Source organism: Sarcophilus harrisii, chromosome 4, assembly GCF_902635505.1.
Source record: "Sarcophilus harrisii chromosome 4, mSarHar1.11, whole genome shotgun sequence".
Lineage (NCBI taxonomy): Eukaryota > Metazoa > Chordata > Mammalia > Dasyuromorphia > Dasyuridae > Sarcophilus > Sarcophilus harrisii.
In genome coordinates, this window is record NC_045429.1 from 289,047,729 (window position 1) to 289,068,232 (window position 20,504).

The window sequence follows — 20,504 nt, forward strand, 5'->3', positions numbered from 1 at the left end:
GTACATAATAGATTTGAAGTTTCATGTGCAATCATCATTTTTACTATATTATGTTATGGAGATGTTTGTTTTATTCACTAAATTAAAAATAAAATTAATTTTTAAAAAGAACACCTGCCAAATATTTTCCTAAACTATACCTCTACATCATGTCTTCAGAGCTTCCTCCAAACCCCCAAAATTTCAACAGATTGCTGTCTATGTGTCTACCACAACCCCATCCAGTCTCCTCTTACTGTCTATACTTTCTATTCCTGGATTCCAGGAATGGAGCTCTATTATTTTAGACTTTGTGCATCTTCACTTGTATTAGTGTCATTAAATCAAGCTGGGAGACGGACCTGCTCATAGATTGAAGTAGAAAGTCAGTGAAACTGAGACACTGTGTTTGGTTCTGAGTAACTTGAGGTTTTTCTTTTTTGTTTTTTCCTTCCAACTGAACTAGTATGCCTGGGTATCCAATGGTGCATGCATATGCCTTCATTCAGCACAAAGAAAATGGTGACAACTATTCACTAGGCATCCCATTAGATCCTGAGTCAAGTTCAGCCATAGTGAGGGGGTGGGCAGTTAAAACTGAGGGTCAAACCTTGGATAAAGAGTGGAAGACAAATGTCTTTCCCTACTCCATTCAATCCTCTAAGCAGCTAAAGTGATGTTCCTTAAGTTCACATTCGACTGTCACTATCTACCCTCACTCTTTATTATCTCCAGGCTCAAAAGTAAAATCTTGTTTGGCAAAGAAAACCTTAAATTAGGTCTTCTCCCTCCCACATTTCCAGTCTTGTTACACTATGCTCTCCACCACATAACTTTTATTCAGTGACCTCCTTGCTAAATATTTCATGGACAAGATACCGTACTCTATCTCTAAGCTCCAGGCTTTTCTCTGGCAGTCCCTCAGGCCTAAAATGCTCTCCTTTCTCATCTTCTGGATTCCTTTATGTCTCCACCAAAATGCTATCTTCTACAGGAAATCCTTCCCAACCACTCTTTAATCTTAGTACTTTCAGTCTGTTAATTATATCCTATTTATCCTATACAGGCTTGGCATGTACATATTGGTTTGCCTTTTGTTTTCCCATTAGATTATGAGCTCCTGGACTTGACTCTTTTGGCTTTTTGTACATTTTAGTGTTTAGCATAGTATCTGATACTGAAAAAAGATAGATTTGGAATGAGATCTGGGCTCAATTCTGACAGTACTTTTGTGATCTTGAACAAGTTCCTTCTCTGAGTCTAAGTTTTTCCTAAGAAATGGGGAGGAACTGGCTAGACCTCTGAGTGGTGGAGAGGCAGGGAGCTAGCCCAGAAAGAAGCTTAAGGTTCCTTCCAGTTCTAAATCTAAGATCCCATTAAGGGATACTAGGGAACTTCTTTGCTAGTCTTTTGGGAGTGATATGCTTGTTCTATTGTTAGGTTTCCCTGGGACAGCACAAAGAGTATTTTTTCAGGATCTGGGAAGCTGGCTATGCTGAGCTGTTTGAGGGAAGATCTGGACTCCCTGAAAAAAAGATCATAGAAAAGAATGTTCAGTAAAATCTGGCCTATGAATTCCTACAGCCAAGCCCAGTGGAGAACAGTGTTACCATCTGAGCCTGCCCTGCCCCTTTTCAAACACTCTTTCTTCAGCTCACTAGAATTCCCCTCAAAGTTCCACACCTCAAGTCCCTTACCTAAGTATTCTCAGAGCCCTCTTTTAAAAAACAACAACAACAACAACTTCTATGTTGGAAGCAAGGGACAGATAAATAATGCTTTTGTTGCACTGAAATAAACATGAGTACGAATACTGACACTAGCTGTGTGATTTTAGACAAGTCATTTAGGCTCTCTGGATTTCAGTTGACTCTTCTGTAAAACGAGGATTCTACTAATTATGGGAGGAGTATGAGGAAAGCACTTGGGAAAAATTTAAAACTCTAGAAATGAGAGTCATGTCATAAAACATGGACTGTATAAACTGGAAGAGAACACAGAAATCATGTCCTACTCTGAAAACCATCTTTAAAACAAAACCAAATACAACAAAAACTTAAGAAAAGTCACTTTGTCAGACTTAAGCTATTTAGGATTCAGGAAGGGACAGTGTGGGGAGCCCCCAACCAAAAAAAAGGCAAGTTTCCTGTTTCTGATAACCAAGCCCTTTTATTTCCTATACTAGGAGTCCTAATCACCTTAAAAAGAAACCCCAGACATTCCCCCTTCCCCGCCCATTTTCCAGGGCAGGTCCAGGCCCATCTTCCGGGTGGGGAAAGTGGAAGCACCAACATTTTGAGAAGGGTGGGGACAGCTGTAGGTACATAGGCGGGTATGGGAAGGGCTTCTTCACTAAAAGGCTTGAGTCTGTGCCTTGGAGAATCACTGGACAGCAGTGAGAGGGCTCGGAGCAACTTTCCCGTTACTCTTCTCACAGCAGCCAGAGTCTCCAAGACAGATGGGTCGCTACCGGGTCCGAGTGGCCACTGGAAACTCTGCTTTCTCAGGGTCCAACAACCAGGTGCAGCTGTGGTTGGTAGGGCTCCGTGCAGAGGTGGAACTGGGGCTTCGGCTACGGCCAGCTCGAGGACAGGTCAGTGAAGGGGATAAGGCTGTGAAGAGAACTGGGAACTGGGTAACTTAAGTGTCATGCACCAGGACAACTGAGAGAGGATCAGGAAAAAGTTCTGAGTCAGGGATTTCTAGCTTACTGCCATGCTTATCCTAGTTTAAAGGATGGGAAAATAACAAAGTTGGAACATAAGGGACACCGAGAACTCTTCTCTTCTTGGACAATGGACTTGAACGAGAAGAAACTTTGAAAGGGTATAATCACAAACTATGTATGACATTCTGGGATCCCCAGGAAGGGCCATTTACCTTGGAGCCAAAAAACAGAGGAGAAGAGGGAAGGGATCTATAGAAACAATGCTAGACTTGGAGCTAGTGGATCTAGATTAAGGTGCCCCACTCTGCCACTGAAGCTCTAGTTTGTTCTTAAGTGGCCAAATCACTTCACCTTGCTGGGAATCAGCAGGGTGATTGACCTACATATCAGACAGGTTTGTTATAGATAAAGTTCTTTGAAAAGCACTATGGAAATGTGACATATTCCTATTGTCCCTTTTCCCCTGATTCTCTTAGAATTTTAAAAATTAGTAAACAAAAACTTATTTTTTTCTCCCTCCAATCCTGTTTATGAAAAAGAAAAAAAAAAATGCTTTCTCAAGCAAACCACTTCCTAAATTAGACATTCAAAACACAGATCTTAATTTGCAATGAAGTACCCAGGTGAGAGAAAACACAGGGCAACCAAAATAATGAAAATTTTAAGAGCGTTTATTGCTAGCTAGCGACTGAACCCCACCAGAACAGGGGAGTCAGCAAATGAGTGGTCTCAAGGCCACATATTTATAGAAAGAAGAGAGAGACATCAAAATGTTTCTTGATACATTTGTCATAACAAAAGGAATTTCTATTCTAGACATAAGGTAAAAATTATCACCAGACAGGCAATAAGACAGTATTTCTTTATGTTTATGAAATTCTCAAGGTCTTAGCTTTTTTAGGACAGCGCATCTGAGAGTGTAAAAATACCATCTACATTAGGGCATGAAGAGCTAGTAACAAACTTCTAACTAAAGAGTTTCAAGATTATTTTTCTCACGGTCCCTTCTAGGGTGCTTTTCCTCTTCAGCATCCTGAATCCAACAAATCATGGGCCCTCTGAAATGATGGGTTGTTACTCAATTTTTAGGTCTTTTAAAAGTCTCTATTTACAATGTTATTGTATAGTGTTCTGATTCTGCTCATTTTTCTCTGCATCAGTCCATACAAGTCTTTCCCAAGTTTCTCCATCATTTTTTACCGCATAGTATATTCCATTACATTCTTCCCCAGGTAAATGAATGTCAGACTCTTTGATACTGATCTCATTGCTTGCCCCTTAACTACTTTGAAAAGCTGTTCTCTGGGGTCCATCATTTATAATCTAGAATTTATTATTTATAAGATGTGTATGAAGTGTACAATTCACAGAAGATTATTTCTAGAAAGAATCCTAGAAGGTATCTAGTCTAACTTTCACATTCTTTTTACCTCTTAAAATCCTACTCATCCATCATGGCTCAGCCTCCAGTACTATATCCTCCATAGGTTTTCCAATTCTTGCCTCCTCTACTGAATTTGTTGTGTTTTTTTTTTTTCCTCCAGACTAATCACTTTTCTTAAACTTATGTCACTTAAACATTTACAAAATTGTATTTAATTGTACTGACCCCAACTACTCAAGTATAATCCGATAGCATCCATAATGGTATCCAACAGGTACATAGAACATAAGAGAGAAAGAATCTTAGAAATGTAATTCAGTTTCTCAAATATTAAATACCTACTATGAATTTACATTGTGATTATTTAATCCAACTCCTTCACTTTATAAATGAGGTCACTGAAGCTCAAAATCACATGTATTATAAGGGGCTAGGCTTGTTTATCTTCAGCAACAGCAGTGTAAATGAACAGTAAGTTCATTCCTCACATTTTAATCTCACAGTGACCTCCAGAGAGGAGGACAAGGCTCTGGGTTGCATAGTAGACAGTTATCTGTGAAACTTCTTTTCAATATAGAGGCAAAGTATCTTTAGATGTAGGTTCAAATTTTACTACATTTATGACATTAGGCACTTGCCTAATTCCCTTTAATTCTAATTTAATTTAATTCTAGTTCCCTTTAATTCTGAAGCTTCAGGTTCCTCATTTATAAAATCTATAAAAATATAAGATGTTGTGAGCTATGATTTCAGTTCTCTACCTCCTGATTGACTTACCTTTCCTTCTACCCACGCTGTAGATGGAGGATTTTGAAGTTGATGTCTCAGAAGACCTGGGTCCCCTCCAGTTTGTGAAGCTTCGTAAAATTCATCTTCTGATAAAGGATGCATGGTTCTGCAACCATATAACTGTTTGGGTCTTTGAACAGAGCATGGAAGAGAAGGAAATAGTATTCCCCTGTTACCGCTGGGTAGAAGGGGATGGTATCATCTGCCTTCCTGAGACCACTGGTGAGAAAGGTGGAACCTGAAGCAAGAAGAGGGCAACGGACTTAGTCCTGGAAGGGAGTTTTGGGATCAGCCAAATTATTGACTTTGTTTTAATGGAAAAGGAACTGAAGCACCTTAAAAAAATATGACTTGGCAAAAGAGGGGTGTGGTTGGAATTAAAGTTAAAAAATAGGAAAGAATTGTTAAGGAAAGGACAAGAATGAAGGAAGAAAACACAAGAAAGGGAAGGTACAAGGAAGGGAGTGTACAACAAGGAGGCAGGAGGTCAGAAGTAGAGGGAGCTGGAAGAAAAGTTATGTGACAATTCTATAACATAAAGCAGTAGCTTTAGCTGGGTGAGGCTGGGATATGAGGAAGAGAATGTACAGTGTATGATTTTAGGAAGTTAATAACAGAGAAAGGTGACAATAAAGGCCCCATAGTAGAAAATGCAAAGAATGTGATTTTGGAAAACAGGAGGTATGAGAGTAAAAGTTGGGCAGGGCCAGAAAACATAATGTTCAGAACTGAGAAAGGGGTAAGATGGGGATAGGAAGCTTGGGATGAGGACTCAGAAGAATAGGAAATCTTCTCTGAGACTGGGTAGCAGATAAGAAAAGGGATAAGAAATGAGCTTGATATGGAAGCAGAGAGGAACAGAAAATGGGGACGAGAGCAGCTTGGAAGCACATACATGGAGATGGATCAGGTAAATGAGATCTTGTTTCCATGCTTTCTCAGCTTGGATGATAAGAAATGAATCCCAAGGCCTGTTTCAAAAACATCAAGAAGAAGAGCTGAAGGCGAGAAGGACACTCTATGGGTGATGTCCCTGACCCTTGATCTCTCAGTAATTTAAGCTCAGACTCCTGGGCTCCACCTTATTTACACTGTGACCCTTGATTCTTTGGTGATCTCTAATTTCCACTAACCCTTTTATTTTTAATCCTTCTGATTCCAGCTGGGTCAGCTGGAAGAAAGGGATACCATTGTCAGTGGCTGCAGCATCAGAGAAAGACCTGCCCCTGGATGCAAGATTCCATGAGGAGAAGAAGGTTGACTTCGAAAGGACACGGGTTGTGGGGTAGGAATGAGACAAGAGGCAAAATCTGGGCTTTGGGGTGGAAGTTTCCAAGCAAAATGGTAGATACAGGGTTTGGGGAGGCATTCAAGTATCTAATTCCCAACTAACCCAATTCCTTTACTCCTTATCCTAGGGTGACAGAAATTGCCCTTAAACGTCTGTACACCCTCCTGAGCTCCTGGAATAGCTTGGAAGATTTTGACCAAATCTTCTGGGGTGGCAAGAGTGCCCTGGCCAGTAAGTAACAGCCCCATAACCTTTCAATTCAAGCTCATCTTCTCCAATGACCCATCCATGACATTCTGTTCTCCCTTTCCCCATATCAATAACACTCAACTTCTCCTAACCACTCTATCACTGTTGTCTTTCTACTGACTATTTTATTCAGAAATGTCTATAAAGGTAACTCACTTTAGGCGTCTCTTTTGAGGATTTCCTGAGGGTCGGGGCATCTGAAGGTTGGGGGCCCAAATGTTTGGGACCCTGAGGAGAGTCCAAACACAGAGGCCCTTGGGGTGCTATGATTTCTACCTTCTGTTCCTAGAGAGGGTGCGCCTATCCTGGAAAGATGATGATTTTTTTGGCTACCAGTTCCTCAATGGTGTCAATCCCACACTGCTGAGAAAATCCTCTTCACTCCCCACTCGACTCGTGATTCCCCCAGGGACAGAGGATCTTAAGGCCCAACTGGAAAGAAAGCTCCAGGTAATACTCTCCTCTCTACTCCCAATTCTTTTTTCTTCCTTGTAACCTCTCTGATGATACAGAATTTTAAAAGCTTCAAGGGACCAAATTAGGTGAGTTTCTAAATACATTGCTCAAAGTTTGGGGAAAAGGTGAAATGCCATAAGGATACCTTGTTTTTAAAAACTGAAGAACCCTAATTAAATTCTGGAAAAATAATAAATCAATCACAGAAGTACAACTGGAAGAGTCAACAATAGTAACTAAATACCTTTCCTTCATGGAAAACTTATTTTGTGGCAATCTTGAGAATATGTAAAATAAAAGGAAGAGGAGCATAAAAATAAAGTGAACCTAGTATTCTTTTTCTGAAGAATCTGGAATACAAGAGAAACAACGCAGAAAAAGAAGAAACAAATGGAGACAGGAGCAGATTAACAAATGAAGACTCTTCATATCGATCTTAGTACTGGATCTCATCACATAGAGAAAGGGAGAGAGAAGGGAGTCAAGAGATTAAATGACTTCAGGAAAATCTCTTGGAAAAGATGGCAGGGGAGGGCTTAGGAATTTAGAAAAGATGAAAGGAAGATTGAGAGGAGGGAAAATAAAATTTTTGGAAGAAGAAAAATGAAGTTTGAAAGTGGGAAAAGAAGGCAAATGATATGAGAGAAGAACAAGACTATCTAAACAAAGGGCCCTTAAATGTAAATAGAAAGGATTCTGGAGTCAGAAGACTTGGTTTCTAAAACTCCTGTTTTGCTTTAGTAGATGTGTGACTCTTGGATAAATCGTTTCACTTCTCTGGGCCTCAATTTCTCCACTATAAAATGAAAGGTTGAACTAGATGACCTCCAAGGTACCTTCCAGGTTTCAAATTCTGTGCTTGAGTCTAGTTAAGAATCTGGACTCTCAGTCCTTTTTGTTGATGTTTTGACACTCTCTGATATTAAAATTGTTGTTCCACATTAAGCTTGGAAACTTGACCTCAGACTCAGACTAATATATATATCCCCTAGGAGGGTTGCCTCTTTGAAGTTGACTTTTCACTGTTAGCTGGAATCCAGGCCAATGTGATCCAGGGAGAGAGGCAACATCTGGCTGCTCCCCTACTTATGTTAAAGATGGAGCCTGATGGGAAGCTGCTCCCCATGGTCATCCAGGTGAGAGAACCTAGGCATCCTTCTACTCAGCTCCTTTATTCATCCTTCCATCATCCCATTGACCCATTTCCTGAGACAAAGACCTTTGACTCTACTACTCTATTTAATCAACCATTCTTCCTTTCAAAAACCTATGTAGTTCAATAAAAAGAGCAGTGACTGGAATAAAGGCCTTGGATTCATATCCACTACCTGTCTGATGTTGGGCAAGTCAATTAACATCTGCTGGGCCTCTGAGGTTCCTGCCAATTTTTGGTCTATGGCTGTATTGATTCTTTTGTCCTCCAGCTCCAACTTCCCGGCTCTGACTCTCCAGTTCCACCACTCTTCCTGCCTTCAGATCCCTCCCTCACTTGGCTTTTGGCCAAGGCTTGGGTCAAAAATTCTGACTTCCAGCTGCATGAACTGCAAGCACATCTGTTGAAGACGCATTTGATGGCTGAAGTGTTTGCTGTAGCCACCATGAGGTGCCTCCCAGGGATGCACCCCATCTTTAAGGTACCTACTTTACCTTCCAGCTACCCTTCACATCCCACCCTTCTGGGATTAGATTGGGAAAGGACTGCCAAATAATATTCATGTAGGGTTTCTTTATACCAATTATATATTATGCGTTTCAACTGACAGCAAAGAATCCTGGGAGGCAGCTTTAGTACACCTGAAAGAACAAGTCAACTTTTCTTCTCTAGGTCTTAATTTCCTCCTTTGTGAAATGAAACTGAACCAATGATATCTCAGGTTCTTTCTACTTCTTACATTCTAAGGTTCTAGATTGTAATAATGCAAATACTTAGTGTGTGCTAAGCATTTATTGTGTGCCTGGCATTGATAAAATCTGAAGGATTAAGAAATTATGTGGCCTCTGCCTTCAAGAGGTTCATAATATACATACAAAACTGTAATAAATTCGGTGCTCACTCTTTCTTTCTTTCTTTTTTTTTGCTGAGGCAATTGGGGTTAAATGACTTGCCCAGGGTTATACAGCTGGGAAGTATTAAGTGTCTGAGACCAGTTATTATCTCAGGTCCTCCTGACTTCAGGTGTGCTGCTCTATCCAGTGCACCAACTAGCTGCCCCTGACTCTTTCTTTTTAGTATCTACCGGCACACTTTCCCTCTCATATTCTTTTCCCTACTGACCCTTGCTCAATTCTACTCTTCACTTTTTTCTTTTTTTTCTCTCCCTCTCTTTCACTTGCTTTCCCTTCCTCCCCCCCTCCCCCCCCTTCTAATAGAGATAGCAACAAACATGGTACTGGTGAGGAAAAAGTGTGTGGTCTAAATTACCTGAATTGGAGAGTTTTTACAGGAATGAGCAGCTCTTAAAGATTGGGGGACTAAATTTGTGTAGATTTGAAGGTTGTTAAGGACTTTGGATTTATCCTGGATATTTTACCTGGATAGGTATTTTAAGAATATTAATCAGCATAGAGTAGAATAGAGAAATAAAAAGTATTAAAAAAAAGTCCTGGAGAGGATGCCAGAACCTTGGGGGATCCACCACTGACTGGGGCAAGGAAGAAGAGTCATTAATATAAGCTAAGATAGAGATTACAGATATAAATGGTAAACATTTCCTCAATGATCCAAGAAAAAAACTCTCTAAGAAAATATGAGATTAAAGATTTTGAGCTAATCAGAAGGGAGTAGGCAAATGAAATTGGAATCCTAAATTTCCTCCAAATACATATCAAGTGATTCTCTTGCTCAAAAAATGTCCCCTACTTCCCATCATGTATTTTATAATTTGGACCCACATATAAACCCCTTCCTCTAATCAGTTTGGTCTTCCCCAACTATGATATGCTCAGTCCCACTTTCATACCTTTAAAACAAACAATATCCTAAGATGTCTTACCCTTTCCTCTTATCTGAGTTTCTTATCCCTGAAAGAACCTTGAGAGGTCATCATTTTTTTTTTTTTTATCATCTATTTATTTTTTATCTCTTTAAATTTTTTATTATTTTATTTTTATTAGATTTTATCTGATCTCATCCCATTCCCATGCTAACTATGTAATCTGTTTATATCCTTTATAATGCTTCTAATGTTCCTCTATTGTAGCACCATCTTTGCCCCAAGTCTATTGTTTTGTGGAACATAAATAAGCTTTCCCCTCTCTTATGTCCCCTGTCCTATTCCAACAGCTCCTGATACCTCACCTCCGTTATACACTGGAGATTAACACTCGTGCCAGGACCAAGCTCATCTCTAATGGGGGATTTTTTGATCAGGTATGAATGGATGAGACTTAGGAGTTAAAAAAAATATGAGAATGTCAGGGAAGATTATGGACCTCCACCCCAAGTACTTTTTTTTTTTTTCAATCCTTAGGCGCCCACAAAGACTCCTCTTTCCCACAGCCTCAATCAATCACCTGATTCTATCTTATTTTTAATCCAATTAAATATTATGCACAAAGCATTGTAACTATATGTTAAACCAGATATGAATGATCCCTGTCCTCCATGAACTTACATAACGGTAGGAGATATACACAAATAATAACAAATTAGATGATGATTTAAAGGAAGAGTCAACAACAATGTAAGATTCAATGAAAGAGTTCATATCAACCTGGGAAGATGAAAGAAGGTCAAGCAGCATCTGAGCTGGACCTCAAAGGAAGAGAAAGATTTCAATAGATAGATATGGAGTAATTGTATTCCACATGTAAGGACATTTTGCCAGTTTACCAGGAACATAGATATACAGTGTATGAAGGGGAGTAATGTGAAATAAAGTGAGAAAGGTAGGAAGGACCCAGGTTTGAGAGGGCCTTGAATGGTAGGGTGAAGAATTTGTACTTTATTCTATAATCATGGGGAGTCATTTAAGGTTGAGGACAGAGCAATGACAGCATCAAATCTATGCATTATCTTGAGCTGGATTTCTTCAATTTTTCCTAATCGCAATCCCTTTTCACCCAAGAAATTTTTATGTAACCCTGGGTATATAGGTATATAAAATAGGTGTACAAATCAAGCATTTATTGATAATAAATCATAATTGTACAACCCCCACAATCAGTTACATGAACCATAATTTAAGAAGCTAGGATATAAAATATTCTGGCAATACTGAAAGATGACCTAGAAAAGAAGAGCCTGGAGGTAAAGAAAGATGTTATTTCAATAATGCAGGTCAGAAGTAATAGGGAATGACATTATTAAATGTACCTCAATGGTCTAGCAACTGATTGGACTTGAGAAAGAGGGAAAAGTGAAAAATGACCTAACTAAATTCCTCCCAACCTCCTTTCTAATTCTTAAATTGGCTCCCCCGCCTCCATCCCATCCTAACTCTCTATTCAACCAACACAGGCGGTGAATACTGGTGGGGGAGGTCACCTGGATGTCCTCCGAAGGGCAACAACTTGTCTGACCTATAGATCCCTCTGCCCTCCTGATGACCTGGCTGACCGAGGGCTTCTGGGGGTCCCATCAGCTTTCTATGCTCATGATGCCGTTCGGCTCTGGGACATTATCTCCCGGTGAGGAGGTGGCACTAAGGGGGAGGGATGGATCAGAACAGGGGGAACATGCAATAGTGATAGGGCAAATGAGGACTGGGAACAAGACAATATAGACTAGGCAAACAAGATGGCCAAGACTGAAATGATACATTACAGAGTCATGAGATGGTGATCAGGATATAAGAAAAAAAAGACAATGGAGGGATTTACATTTATGTGGCATATTAGTTTCATATCACTTTCTTTGAAATTACCTGTGAAGTAGGTAGTGAAGATACTATAATTATAAAAAATGAATATGTTCATTTAACTACAGGTAAGGAAATTGAGACTGAGCAACATTACATGATTTGTTCTTAGTTACACAAGAAGAAAAAGTCAAGACCCAGGGAGAGGAAACTTTAAATTGACACAAAGAAAGTTGTCTAAGATAACGCTTCCAATTTAAATAGAGAGAAAAAGAGATGGAGAGAGTTAGGGGAGTGTGTGGGAAAAAAGAAAGACAGGAAGGGAGGGAGAGAGAGGAAAGCAGGTACAACACTGGTGAAAGAATACAAGTAAAGATACCCAATAATTCACAGGATAGAGAATTCTAAAGGGGGAAAATCTCATAAATCCCTCAAATGCACAAAGGAAATATTACTCATGACAACAAGAACATCACTATTGAAAGTTATGACTTATTCAAATAGAAAAGAATAATGGAATGGGGGATGTTACGTACTAAGCTCTAAGCTTAGGACAATATGGTAATTCTTATTAGGGACTAGAATGAGATGGAATATTCTTTGGGCTAGGTGATTTGACCTTGCCCAGAGGAGTTAGGTTTTCTAACTCCCCGCCTTTGATAAAAGGAAGTTCACTCAAGCAGAGCACAGATATGATTTGTAAAACAAACTTACAGAAATAGTTCAATAGCTCCCCTCAACTCCATATTAAGTACAATGATGCACAGGGTCAGCAGGAGATCTTTCCTTCCAGGGCATTCAGAAGTCCACCAAAGCTAAAGAGTATTAATTATTCATGGGCTGAGCTTTTATGTCTCAGGACATTGATCTTTCCAACTTTTATGATCATGTAACCATTTTGGTAAAATCTTTTTTCTTTTTTAGCATGTATAAATAAGCATGCACTTATTTGTATATATTAGTACTGTATGATATTGTATATCATTGTATACATCGTATAATAAGTATGTAAGCTGTAAACGATTAAAAAGTATGAAATAAAGAAAAAATAATAGGTGAATCAAAAAGGAGTCACTGGAGTATGCTAAGTGAAGAAAGTGTTTAGATCTCCACTTATATAAAATCACTTTGGCCACAGTGTACAGGATGAATTGAAGAGAAGAGATATGAAGAAAATAAACCAATTAAAAAGTTGTTACAATAGTCCAGGCAAGAGGTGATAAGGGCCAATGTGGTGATAAGAGGAGTTAGCTGTGTGAGAAAGAGAATGATGCAAGATATGTCACAGAAGTAGAAAAAGCAAGATTTTGGCAGCTTCCTGGATATGTGGGGTGAGGGAGAAAGATGAGAGTACAAAGATAGTACCTAGGTTGCAAACCTGGCTGTTTGAGAAAGCAAATTTCAAAAGCTATCAAAGTACAGAATAAAATCCTATGACCTAAAACTTCATAGTCAAAGGTAGCCTTGGAAGGATGGGAAGCTCTCAAAAATGAAGGAAAGAAACAGAAATAATGCTAAGGAAGAAGAGAGAATTGTTTAAAGAGACTAATGCCTTTTTAGCAAACAGCCTTACTTGGGGATAAAAACAAAAGACAGAATAATCTTATAAGAAAAATGTCAGTGAACTGACTCTGATAAGGAATGCTAAGAACAACAAAAAGTTTTCTAAATTACTTATGGGCAAATAAGGACCAAAGTAGAGACAGGACCACTGTTCTAATAGATGACATGAAGATGGAGCAAAGACAAAAGCACACAATTGTTTTCTTGGCCAACAAGAATGATCTTTGGATTGGAAAGAAGAGAAAGAAAATAGTGAAAACTTAAAAAACAAAACAAAACAGGATAAATTAGGAGAGGGTAGAAAACTTAACTTCTCTAGGCAAGGTCAAATCACCTAGCCCAAATTAATCCCATTGTTAAACTAACATTAGTGATATGAAAGATGAAGAGAACCTTTGCTGCAGGACTTGAGAACAAAGGTCTTAACTATCCAAAGAGAGAAGAGAAGGCAGAAGACTGGAAAGATATAGGAAACTTTCATTCACTTAAAAGTGCCAGCATATAAAGAGACACTAAATTTGTTCTGTGCCTCAAGGGACAGTACAAGGAGCAATGAGGAAAGTAGTAGCAAAGGAACGCCTTCTTTCTTTGATATAAAGAGAAGCTTCTTAATATACAGTTACCTCAGTTAATGAACTACCTCAGGAGGTTTCCTCTCATAGATGATTTTCAAATAAAGGGGGAAAAAAAAAATCACAACCTTTTGGTGATGATATGATATAGAGAAAGGATTTTTAAAAATCGATTTGGGATGAAAAAAGATGTTCTTTGAATTTCCTTCTAACTAATTCTATTATTCTTTTGGAAGCCCACCTGTCCCCCTTAGCTGCTTTTTTTCCTAACCTCCTTCTCTTTTGGAGAATAGATACGTGCAAGGAATAGTCCAGCTCCATTATCTGGAAGACGAGGTTGTGCGGAGTGACCCTGAGCTACAGGCTTGGTGCCGAGAGATCACTGAGATTGGGCTGTGTAAGGCGCAGGAACGAGGTAAGACATGTCGACATCTCTCAAAGGAAAAATCATCTCCCTTTTCTTCTAAACACTTCCTAGAAATCTCTTTAAAAGCTTCTCTGAACTCTCCTACCTTTGTGAAATTGTTTGCAAGCCTAGGGGTCATCTAAAATGATCTCATATCTTAGTCCTCTTACATTTTCCTACATTTTGTTTCCTTATTCCAGGTTATTTACAAACAAGCCCAGCTCACACACAAGGCACATAAGGCAGATGGTACCTCATGGAAACAGGGTTCTGGTTACCAGTAGATAGATCTTGGGATCTCCATCCTCCAACTTTATAACCTCTACTCAAGATAAAACTGAGAGACAAAGACTAAATTCCTCTTTTCTTACTTCTAATTCTTTAGCTTCTCCAACAGACAGGACCTTTTTCTCCTACCCCTATCTGCTAAGCCACTATATATAAGTCCTTGTACATGTCTAAACTTGTATCAAAAGTTACAGTGTAAAGGAATTTGTCAGAACAGAAAAACCTGTGAAAGGAGGAAGTTTCTAAATTTTTCTAAATACTAAAAGTGACAAGAGAAATAAGACTTTTGATCATATAGCTTCTTTTTTTTTTAACAATAAAGCTTTTTATTTTCAAAACATATGCACACTATATCCCAAAGAGATCTTAAAGAAGAGAAAGGGACATGTATGTGCAAAAATGTTTGCAGCCCTCTTTGTAGTGGCCATAAACTAGAAACTGAGTGGACGCCCTTCAATGGCAGAATGGCTGAATAAATTGTGGTAAATGAATATTAGGGAATATTATTGCTCTATAAGAAATGACCAGCAGGATGATTTCAGAAAGGCCTGGAGAGACTTACATGAACTGATGCTAAATGAAATGAGCAGGACCAGAAGATCATTATATACTTCAACAACAATACTATATAATGATCAATTCTGATGGACATGGCCCTCTTCAACAATGAGATGAACCAAATCAGTTCCAATAGAGTAGTAATGAACTGAACCAGCTACACCCAGCGAAAGAACTCTGGGAGAATTCCCAATCCCTCTATTTTTGTCCACCTCCATTTTTGATTTCCGTCACAGGCTAATTGTACACTATTTCAAAGTCCAACTATTTTTGTACAGTAAAATAATTGTTTGGACATGTATACATTTATTGAATTTAACTTATACTTCAACATATTTAATATGTATTGGTCAACCTGCCATCTGGGGGAATGGGTGGGGGGAAGGAGAGGAAAAGTTGGAACAAAAGGTTTTGCAATTGTCAATGCTGAAAAATTACCCATGTGTATATCTTGTAAGTAAAAAACTTTAACAAAAAAAAAAAAAAAAACATATGCACAAATAATTTGACATTGATGCTTGCATAGCCTTGGGTTTCAGATTTTCTCCTCCTCCCTACCCTGTCCCCCAGATGGCAAGCAATTCAATACAGATCATATAACTTCTAAGAGACAAAATTTTCCTAAGTTTGCACATCCCAGGATCTTGGCCACCTCAGGAGAACACCAGCCCTTTTTTCCCCTTTGAGTCTCCTATTTCTTCTACAAACTCTTCTCTTTTCTAGGGTTTCCTGTATCTTTCCAGTCTCGTGATGAGCTTTGCCATTTTGTCACCATGTGCATCTTTACATGCACAGCTCAACATTCTGCCGTTAATCAAGGACAGGTAAAATAATTTGCAAATCTGAATCCCTGACTGTATGTGGGCCAAATACATTTCTTTATTGGGGGAAGAGTTTGGAGGAAGGAAACTAAGGGCTCAGATCCTAAGTAATTTCAGTGTATATCTTAATTACAGCTAGACTGGTATACCTGGGTCCCTAATGCTCCATGCACTATGAGGCAGCCACCACCAACTACAAAGGATGTAACATTAGAGATGGTGATGGCCACAATGCCCAATGTCCATCAAGCCTGTATCCAGATGACTATTTCGTGGCACTTGGGTCGGTTCCAGCCAGACATGGTAAGAGCTAGAGCCAATAGATGGAACAGAGTCTAGAGGTAAGAGAATAGAAAGCTAAGGGGCTAGAGATCTGAAGTTTGTAACTGTGAAATGACCTTCTCTGTCTCAGGTACCCCTGGGTCATCACAAAGAGCAATACTTCTCAGGACCTGGGCCCCAAGCTGTACTAAATCGTTTCCAGGAAGATTTATATACTCTAGAAAGGGAGATTGTGGCTCGTAATGAAAGTTTGGACCTGCCTTATGAATACCTTAAGCCAAGCCGGATAGAAAACAGTATTACTATCTAAGTTAACACCTGACTGACCACTACTCTGATTGGATTGGAAAAGCCCCATTTCCTTTCCTAACCCTAATTCTTTTACAAAAAAATCACAAACTTGGAGATCTGTCCTCACACTTGACCTACTTCATTTTTTCACACTCCTCCTTGCCTGAGGAATCTTCTGGTATAAAACAAGCTTAATATCACACTCTAGTGTCATGAGTTTACATTCAGATCCTTGACAATACTGTTTTCCCATTCCCCACACATGCTTCTTATTTTCTGGTACTGATGTTCCTGTAAAGAAAAACCTTCTTTGACTCTAGTCCTGAGGCAGACATCCCTTCCACATCATTTTGCCTAAGGATGGGAAAGTTCCCAGTTCATAGCACTGATCGTCCCCCTAGCTATACACCTTACTGCTTCTGTGTCCTTTCATTTCTGTGACCCTTTGCTACAATCTGTAATTAATAAATAAACATATCTATATACTATAAGTCTTCTCAGTATCTATTGCTCAGAGAACAAAATAACTGCAATACTGGTATAAGGCCACTGACTAGTACTAACTTTCACTGTACCATTCAGATGATATCCTAGGATACAGTCATCTTCCATGGAAGAGTTCTCCAAACAGCCTTTAAAGCCAACTCTCTGTTGATATAACTAAATTTCTTTTGAAGCTATTTTGATCATCATCTTGTACCACCACTAAGAGTAAATGATTTTATGCCCTTGTTATAAATTTGCCTCTTTTAAGTTTCATGGGGATACTTTGTAGCTCTGGTATGCCATAAATTACAATCTTTAATAAAATCTTTTCTTCATCTTTCCAGAACGTGTAACTTACTTCTAAAACAGTCTAAAATTATTCAGAGTAGGGTATGTCCATTATCTTGTGATCTTTGAAAATCTAGATAAATAAAACAGGTAGTCTTATCTCTATTTCACACATGGATACACAGGTTCAGAGGCTAAATAACTTACCCTATATCACCAAGGTAATATCGGAGGTGAGACTTTAACTCAGGATTTGGATTCCAAATCAACCTTATTTTTTCTACTGCACCAAGCTGACTCTCCAATGATAAACACTAAACCTAAATAAACACTAAACTAAATCTGTTCACAAAGAAGCTCCTCCAACCCAATTCTTTAGTAACTCATGATGTTTCAAGGCTTATAATGTGTTTCCTTTGTAATAACTTTATATTGTAGGAAATAAAAAGAGTATTTCCATCATTGTCAGATAAGGAAACTGAGATTCATAAAAGTTAATCAAAGTACTCAAAATCAAGAGTAGAATAGAAGCAGGTCTATTGATTACCTGTACAGGCCTCTTGCTGCCACAACTACATTTGGCATTGTCCGTACCAGCTCCAAGTCTGTTTCACTTTTCTCCAAGTTCATGAGACAGAATTAAATACAATATTGCAAGTGTAGGTACATGACTGTTTTGTAGAAGAAAAGTGTAGGGAAGAGCTTTTAACGTAAATACCTAAGTTCAAGTTCTAACCCAGATGTCAACTCTGTTGTAATGAACAAATACAATCTCTCTGAGCCTAAAATTTGGCATAAAAGGGGATCGAATCATATAACTCTCAATGCTCAATTGCTTTTCTGATGACTCCTTGCCTCTAGCTTGGGCCACAGAAGCACACTGATTCTCGGGGCTTGCAGCTTACCTCTGACAAATGGTCTGAAGATGATCTTCTAGTTCCTGTTAATGAAAAAGAAGGAACAAAGGCCTTTTCCCTCAGGAAGTCTCAGTCCCTTGTTCTTCCTACATCCTTTTCCCCCTTTCTCTGATATTTTCAGAGGATCTAGTTGATAGATTTGAAAATATATATGCCCTCACCCCCCTCAGACAGCCGCGTTTAATATCACACCCCCCCTAAAGCCCAAGGTGGGAACAGGGCTCATTGCCCTCTCCTCCTAAGATGCACCGCTGGATGACATCTCCCTTCACTAGGGTTGGCCAAAGCCCTTCCCCTATATTCTCTCAGTTAAGGGATAAGGGAAACTAGGTCAACACATTAAAAAAAAAAAAAATGCTTCCGACTGGGAACCCGCAGTTACACTCACAGTTGGCTAAGCTGGAGAGCCGGCAGGGGAACCTTCAGAATCACGTGATTCCGAATTCCAGTCACGTGAAGAGCCCCTCCTCCTTGTTTCGCCCTCCTGCGGAGCGTACCATATTCTGCGGGTAAAAGAATCCTATTTGTTCTCGGATCCGATAAAACACGTCTTCGTGGGAGCTGGAAACGCCGCAGGTTTCATCCGAAGCGTTTCTTATGCACAGCGTTTCTCTCCTCTGTTCCCTTTTCTGGGAACAGCCGCTCTACGGCGCGCTAAACCTGCTCCCTACCCCTGCTCTCTAGTCTCGCCCTCTCTACCTGGTCCCCTCCTTCCGGCTCGCGCTGGCTCCTCCCCGCCTAGGGCGCTCTCCCGTCCGTCTCCCCCAGCTTCGCTAAGGCGCCTCCGTCTCGGAGACCCGCACTGCCTTCCAGTTGCTGCACTGTCTTTTACTCGGTTCTCGGAGACCTGCACTGTCCGTTCCAGCCCGGGATCACCATGGCTTCCCTCTTGTGTTGCGGGCCCAAGCTGGCCGCCTGCGGCATCGTACTCAGCGCCTGGGGAGTGATCATGTTGGTGAGGAGGCCGAGGGAGGGCGCGAAGGGATTGGGAGACTAGCACCGGACGCACCGACAATCACTAGCTTGGAGGGAGTGAATGACTAGAACCCTTTTTGGGTGGAACCCGAGCGTTGTTTTTAGGAGTCGTGGGAGCCGACTTGGGGGAGAAAGGGATGGTGGGGAGAGAGACAAGAATTGGGGAACTGGGGAGGAAGGCGTGAAGTCCAACAATGTTAAGTCTCTGCTATGGGCCTGCCAACTGCTAAGCTCCAGGAATACAAACACAAATGACAGACCCTGTCCTCAAGGAGCTGTCTAAGGATGTGAAGTTGAGCTTGGGAAGCTTGAGGAACAAGAACTGGTTAAGGAAAACTTGATTCTGATTCCGATAAAGAAGTCTGGGGTACCGTTTCCTATGATTGGCTGCTGGCCTCCAGAATGGGATAGAAAGCCTAAGGAGGAAGTCTGTCTCGGATTAGTGACACTTCCCCCCCCCCCCCCTCCCCCGAGAGATGGGCAGTGTGGGGCGAGGTGTGTTGCTGGGTCACAAAATGGGACCTGTTAAAATTTTGAGTTGAGCAGAGAAGGGTGGAGTGGAGGGAAGGTGGTCACAGTTTCACCCGAGCGTCAGGAAGAAGTAGGCGGCCGGTTCTGGTTTAGTCTGACCGTAGGTATTGCCAGATCTGAGAGCCTGATGTTATGACGAGAGGGAAGAAGGACAAGCCAAGGTTGATTCTTGAGAAGTGACTGGGAACCTAGATTTGTTTCCCCTTACCCATTATCTTCATGTTATTTCCTCAGGTCCTTCTTGGGATTTTCTTCAATGTCCATTCTGCTGTGCTAATTGAGGATGTACCTTTTACTGAGAGTGATTTTGAAGAGTGAGTTGTAGGGTATGGGAGGGATTTTCCAGGGCCAGAGGAGTCGTAGGCCCCTTAAAAGCTTGGAGAGTTGATAGAAAACCAAGAGGGCTGGATTTCAAGTATCCTGGGGGCAGTGAGGACTTGGGAGGTCTAGCAGCTGCCTTCACCCTTACTTTCATCCTCCAGGGGTGGTCCTCAGAAAATCTATCAACTTTATGAACAAGTGAGCTACAACTGCTTCATTGCCGCTGGCCTCTACCTCCTCCTTGGAGGCTTCTCATTCTGCCAAGTCCGGCTCAACAAGCGCAAAGAATACATGGTCCGTTAGAACACTTCATTGCACTCCCAAGGATCTGGGGGGTCCTCCTTGCCCCATGTCTCTTATTTAAGTTCCCTTCTCCCACTCTTCCCCTTGCTTCTTGTGGGTCCCTCCATTTCTGTCACTTTAGGAGCTGAGGGCTTTGCTGTTTACTCCTCCCTGGGGAGCGGGTCAGGGGCGGCGAAGAGAAGGACTTCCGTTACCCTTTTGGATCGACCCTTTTCTAGCCTCTCGGCTACTGTCTCTGCTAGAAACAATAAAAGCGAGTGTTCTCTCTGGCCTCGGTATGAGTCTGT

The 20,504-nt window shown here is 40.4% G+C and overlaps 3 protein-coding genes across 9 annotated transcripts in view; 2 read left to right on the forward strand and 1 right to left on the reverse strand.

Annotated features, from left to right (window-relative positions):
- The window catches only part of LOC105750644, a 32,440-nt gene extending 12,544 nt beyond the window's left edge, over positions 1–19,896 (reverse strand). Inside the window, exons 1-4 of one of the 6 annotated variants that reach the window (XR_004233746.1) lie at positions 18,476–18,641; positions 18,076–18,110; positions 4,809–5,058; positions 67–2,591 (exon numbers count right to left, since the gene is read on the reverse strand). Coding sequence is in view for 1 of the 6 variants with exons in the window: in XM_031965395.1 (XP_031821255.1) it covers positions 18,476–18,590; positions 19,802–19,814 (128 nt within the window). In the remaining 5 variants the exon portion in view is untranslated. Of the gene's footprint in view, positions 1–66; positions 2,604–4,808; positions 5,059–18,075; positions 18,111–18,475; positions 18,642–19,801 lie in introns of those variants that run through there. The other 5 variants (XR_004233747.1, XR_004233743.1, XR_004233744.1 and 2 more) reach the window with 5 other exon arrangements.
- On the forward strand, positions 2,423–16,892 carry LOC100933073 (arachidonate 12-lipoxygenase, 12S-type). 2 transcript variants are annotated; one of them, XM_031965393.1, is made up of 14 exons: positions 2,423–2,572; positions 4,832–5,042; positions 5,763–5,844; positions 5,983–6,105; positions 6,239–6,342; positions 6,650–6,810; positions 7,809–7,952; positions 8,241–8,450; positions 10,100–10,186; positions 11,276–11,445; positions 14,044–14,165; positions 15,726–15,826; positions 15,959–16,126; positions 16,236–16,892. In XM_031965393.1, exons 1-14 carry the CDS (start codon positions 2,438–2,440, stop codon positions 16,413–16,415), a joined length of 1,998 nt encoding a protein of 665 aa, XP_031821253.1. In that variant the 5' UTR covers positions 2,423–2,437; the 3' UTR covers positions 16,416–16,892. The 2 variants fall into 2 exon arrangements, with proteins under 2 accessions (XP_031821253.1, XP_031821254.1); XM_031965394.1 differs by lacking the exons at positions 2,423–2,572; positions 4,832–5,042; positions 5,763–5,844 and adding an exon at positions 5,521–5,730.
- On the forward strand, positions 18,789–20,495 carry RNASEK (ribonuclease K). Its single transcript, XM_031965399.1, has 3 exons — positions 18,789–19,042; positions 19,828–19,907; positions 20,076–20,495. The coding sequence occupies exons 1-3, from the start codon at positions 18,965–18,967 to the stop codon at positions 20,215–20,217; spliced, it is 300 nt and encodes a 99-aa protein (XP_031821259.1). The 5' UTR covers positions 18,789–18,964; the 3' UTR covers positions 20,218–20,495.
- The last annotated feature ends 9 nt before the right edge of the window (positions 20,496–20,504 follow it).